Source organism: Lycium ferocissimum, chromosome 8 (genome assembly GCF_029784015.1).
Source record: "Lycium ferocissimum isolate CSIRO_LF1 chromosome 8, AGI_CSIRO_Lferr_CH_V1, whole genome shotgun sequence".
Taxonomy (NCBI): Eukaryota; Viridiplantae; Streptophyta; class Magnoliopsida; order Solanales; family Solanaceae; genus Lycium; species Lycium ferocissimum.
Window position 1 is genome coordinate 29,938,475 of NC_081349.1, and position 5,326 is coordinate 29,943,800.

General features: G+C 33.0%; 1 protein-coding gene across 1 annotated transcript; it reads right to left on the bottom strand.

Annotated features, from left to right (window-relative positions):
* Positions 1 to 694: 694 nt before the first annotated feature.
* LOC132067928 (myb family transcription factor PHL8-like) lies at positions 695 to 3,024 on the bottom strand. Its single transcript, XM_059461339.1, is given in 7 exon segments — positions 695 to 917; positions 919 to 1,367; positions 1,778 to 1,847; positions 1,939 to 1,993; positions 2,099 to 2,159; positions 2,238 to 2,314; positions 2,471 to 3,024. Coding segments are annotated over 7 exon segments (936 nt in total). The 5' UTR covers positions 2,607 to 3,024; the 3' UTR covers positions 695 to 829.
* Positions 3,025 to 5,326: the final 2,302 nt, after the last annotated feature.

The window sequence follows — 5,326 nt, forward strand, 5'->3', positions numbered from 1 at the left end:
GTAATCCGTCCCCCGCACCGATAAGCCGTTAATTATAAAATTTAAATCCATTCCCCACCCGCTAATCCGATAACCCAATACCAATAAGCCAATAAGCCAATTTTGCGGTTGGGTTATCGGTAGCGGTCGGTTTTGAACAGCCCTACTGACAGTGTAAATGCTTTTTAAACCGCCAGTGTTAGATTAAACTACACTAATAATGTGAGAGTTTTTTATACCTTCAGTGTATATAATTTAAAGTTCTTGGCTAGTATAAGCGAAATGGCCTTATTTGCTATGGAGTACTATATTTTTTTTGTACTAAATATATTTTTCTGGTGTACTACCGGTTCCTTGCTTGCATCTTTAGAAAAGCATAGCAGAAAATGGATTCCGAGAACGTATTGATTCTCCAATTTTAGCAGCTCATATGCAGCTGAGTTAGAATATGGTATCAGAAGAAAAAAAGAAAAAGAAAAACGGATGCCATTTATCTACATATATTCTCTTGAGTTATTTTGCACCTATGGTAGGAGAACCAACTTTGAATAATCTTTCATCATCATATTCACATTTTCAACAAATCAAATTGACTATCTGTTTTAGACTCATTCTCTGCATTGGAATATATGCATGTGCCTTTAGTAAATGTGAAACAGGAAAAAAAGGGTTGTGCATATGTGCTCATTATATCCAATGCCTATCAATGTGGATATACTTTGAAAAGTTCTTTCAGTTCCATTCACAAAACAATATACATACATATACTTCTTTTCTATAAACAACATTACTAGCTATAGGAATCAACAACTTTATGGGGAATAATAAAAGTATAAGCTTACTAAATACACTAACTATAGTCATTGAATTGTTCTACTTCCTTGCAGTTCAAGTCTATAAACTTGGGACCATTTTCATCATACTCATTTGGGCACTTTATTCAAATCAAATTTCTCCGAAAATCTTTTAGCAGATGGTTGTTCAACACAAATGTTTTTTCTGCTCCTCTTTTTTTCTCTAACTTCTTGATTTAATGAGAGACCAATAGAAGTATTTTTGTTCCATGTTGTATCACTTTGATCTTCTTTTCTTGCTGAGCTCTCAGATGATGTTAAAGAACTTTCAAGCGAAGACATGATTCTGCCTTTAGATTTTTTCGTCTCTGTGTATTTTGAGATTGAACCATCAATTTCTGTTATGGCTGACAATGAAGAACTTGGACAACAGCCCATGTTAACCATTGAAACTAATTGAGAGAGTTCAGCTTTAGCAAGTTCAACTCCAACTGTAGAAGTACCATATCCTGCCAGTGTTTCCTGTGCTTTCTTTAGTACTGACTGTAAATACTTGCCTTGAGCTTCAATCCTCAGTTGTAAATGTCTTTGCACCTAAAATAAATACAAATTTGTAAATATGACAACTACTACGCCTCGATCCCAAGAAAGTTGGTGTTGACTAAAAATAAAATTTGCAAATATTACGTGGATTCATCATACTCTTTCTGTTCCAGTTTATGTGACTGTTTCAAAAGTCTTCCTTTCATTCGCAAACTCTATGCCTAGTCAAATATTTAGTTTTATGCTGTTCGTTAGCTTACGGTATCCCTCTCCGTTATATGGGCTTGAGACCGGCAATGCGAGCAAGCTGACGCCGGCATAGCCCGGATAATGAAGTTGCAATAGTTTAACGGTCAAACTAGTCAATTTATGATGAATCCTCGTATACATACAAATTTGTACATATCTTGGACAATTTATGCACATGAACTTAAGAGACTATTCATATTAGATTAATTTACCTCAATCTGTTGATGAAGTTTCCTCTGTACTTCCATTTGCATTTGTAAAGCTTGAGATATTTGCAAACTCCTGAGAAAAATAGTATTAACTAGTGAGATGCTGTAATTACTTGTGACTTTTGTATGCTAATTTATTGGATTCACTGAGAAACTATCATTACTCATTCATCTGATTCTGAGATCCATCACAAACTCCGAGAGATAACTGATCACTGTCTGCATCAAAATAAGTCCTCTGATTTAAGCCACTGGAGATTTCATTTTCCTTTGAATCATCATCATCATCATCATCAGGTACTATTGCACACAACTCCAACTTACCTTCTTGTTTGTTTTCATCAAATGATTGACCAGTCACCTGACTTTTCCCGAGACGATATTTCTGCACAACAAAGATTAATAATCAATCAGTTCAAAATCCTTTTTTTTAACAACTCAATTGTGACAATGGGATAGTTACCTGCAAATGACTCTTGAGGTGATATAAAGTTAGCCCATGAATGTTCATCACTCTCATCAATGATTTTGGGGTAGCCTCTGCATTATCAATCAAATAACAATATTAGAATTTGTAACAAGAACGTGTTGCACCTGTGTCGGATCCTCCAAATATTATGCGTTTTTGGAGGATCAAACAGGTGTAACGATATTTTTGGAAGATCGGAGCAACATAGGCTAGCTAAAAGTACTTACTGTCTGGACCTCCTAGTTGAGCAACTGCATCGACGAATCGTTGGTGGAGATCAGGAGTCCACTTTAGTCTAGGCTTGGCATCACTTGACAAAACTAAGTTCATATCCTTACTTTGTTGTGCCATTTGAAGAGCCATTTTTTTTCTATCTTTTGTTGTTGTTTTACAAGGTACAATATTTGTGTATTTTGAATTGAAACATAGATAAAAGAGGTTGCTTTGTGCCTGAAAAATGAGGCAGCTATTGTAGTAGTATATATAATTGGGAAGTTGTTATGGGTGTCCCATGTCGTTTTCTCACTCCATATCTGGAAACATATGTTGTAAGGGAATATATGCTCCTATGAGCTGTGGCCCTTCTTTTCTTTCATTTCCCATTTCATATCAAACTTTTTCCTTTAAATTATTTCTTATGTTTCCTAGTGATTAATTTTTTTTCTCTTTATCTTTTCTCTTTCTTCTTTGACTTAGAAATGGTGTGAGAGAATCTATGATACAGCAAAAACAAAGAAAGCAAACACACTTCAATTTTGAGTCTCAAAAGGAGAGAAAAGGGGAGAAAAAAAGTGTATAATTTGTTTTTACCCTCCTGTTTTTCCTTCTTACTTCTCTTTCTTTCTGCTTTGATTCCCCTACTGAAATAGGCAGTCCCACCATTAATATAATGAGAACTAACTTTTCTTAAATCTCAGAGGAGAGCCTTTAATAGCTAGCAACAAACTAATATATATATATATAGGTATTTCTTTATTGGAGATATTGATTCAAAAGGGATTCTTTAAACATTTATTTTCTTTTTTTTCCTTAGTGTTTTTTTTTTTTTTCTTTCTTTCTTTCTTTCTTTCTTTCCTGTACATAATAATTTTTTTTTGTTGAGGAGGGTTTGGTGGTATTGGCAGATTCTTTTTGTTTTTTTGTAGGGATGAAGGAATCAAAGAATCTAGTAATAGATTTTTCTTTCTTGTACATAATAATTTTCTTTTATGTTATCAAGTGGTACTTTATAAGTTTTAAGAGACAACAGTGGAGCCAAAAACAGCCCTTTCAAATATCACTATTCATTATCTTAATCATGCCATTAGTCCAAACTCTTAATTTACCTTAGTGACTTTCCTATGTCGTCATCATCTTTGAATTTTCAGATATTCTACAAGTATATGCTTGTTATCTACAATGCAAAAAATGGAAGACACAAAGGAGAAGAATGAAATCAAACTGTTATTATTATTTTACTGTAAAGGAGCTATGGTTTGACAGACAGTAATGAAATGGCATCAAACTTGGAAAAATTATTCAATGGGACCCTTCCCTTGCAGAGAATTTAGGAAGACCAAGCTCATATCTTATATTCTTTGGTTTTGATCTGGTGTTCAATACCCTATTTGATCTATTGGAATCCGATTTTATATGGATTTGCATCGAAAAATTTCATATTGAGGCGTAAAACACCCCCTAAAAAGGCGACTCTATGCCCAAAACTCATTGATATACCATAGGTCTATAACTATATCCTAATCGTCAATTATAGTTGAAATCAGTCATATGAATCATTCATATGAAAAGATTCAAATTTGTTCGTGTATTATTCAGAATTGTTCAATTTTGCCTTCTATTAAGCTTTTAGCTTATTCATATTCTTATTGTTAGTAAATCGTCTCATATTTGTCTTTACCATTAATATATATCCAAATAGGTGGATATCACATGTCCAAATTCTTTGAGAAAAAAGATTCAAAAGGTCCTAACGGCAGGGTAAGATTAGACTAAAAATGTAATGAATGAAGAAATTTCTCAATTTCAGATAGTACAAAGCAAATTTGACCCTTCCCCTATCGTTTATATCCATTGGAATTTATTTTCCTTTATATATTAAAAAAAACAAGGAAAAAGAATAAGTTCATATCCTAGAATATGGCAATGAAATTGGTTAAAACTTCCTATCATAAGGCTGGCATGAGGATTGCACTAATAAGTCTAGATTCTATACTTAACTGTTAGCTGAAGTCCTAAGAAAGGTATAAATATTTAATTTTATCTTATCATACTGAGACTTTTTGATCTTCTTGGTTTAGGGAAAAAGATAAAGGTAGCTTGATAATTTTATTGTTGATCATCACATTTTGGTATGCTAATGATAGCGTACGTGATAGCAGAGAGAATATCTGATTTTAAATTTTAGGGTCTGCAATTGAACCTATGTCATGGACAAATGACTAATAACTTGAATTAAAGTGGGTAAAGATATGTGTTGAGTAAAACTAACACAACAATAATCGAGGTAGAAATTGAAAAGCTTATTAATATTCAAACAATAAAGTAATTCAATAATCCAATTTGAATTCTCATTCAACCCACAATTTCACGTATAGAAACGAATTTTTTTGGATGAATAGAAAATCTATTAAGTTTATTAAAACAGGACGAAAGAAAGGAATTAAATTACTTTGAGAGGACAAAAAATTCAATCAAAAATAAAAAATACGGTTTTTTTGCTCTTTCAAAAATAACATTATTCTCACTCAAAGTCTAAATAAAGTCCCTCAAAAAACGTGCCCCAACTTTATTTTTTATACCTAAAAAGAAAAGCCCCCCAAAAAAGATAAAAATTATCCCAAAAACTTCTTGATCCTCTTGAGTCCAAGTCAAAATTTGAACCCAAGTCAATGATCTGGATGCTCCAGCAAAAAGTCTTTCCTCTACCATTTTCAGGTAAATGACTTGGAACCAGGTCAATAATTTGGAGTCTCTCCTATACTACTCCAGATAAATGACTTAACTAGAATCAGGTCAGTGTTCAGGAGTACCTTTAACTCAAAACCTGACTATTAGCCCTTTTCTTGGTTTAAATTGACTCTATT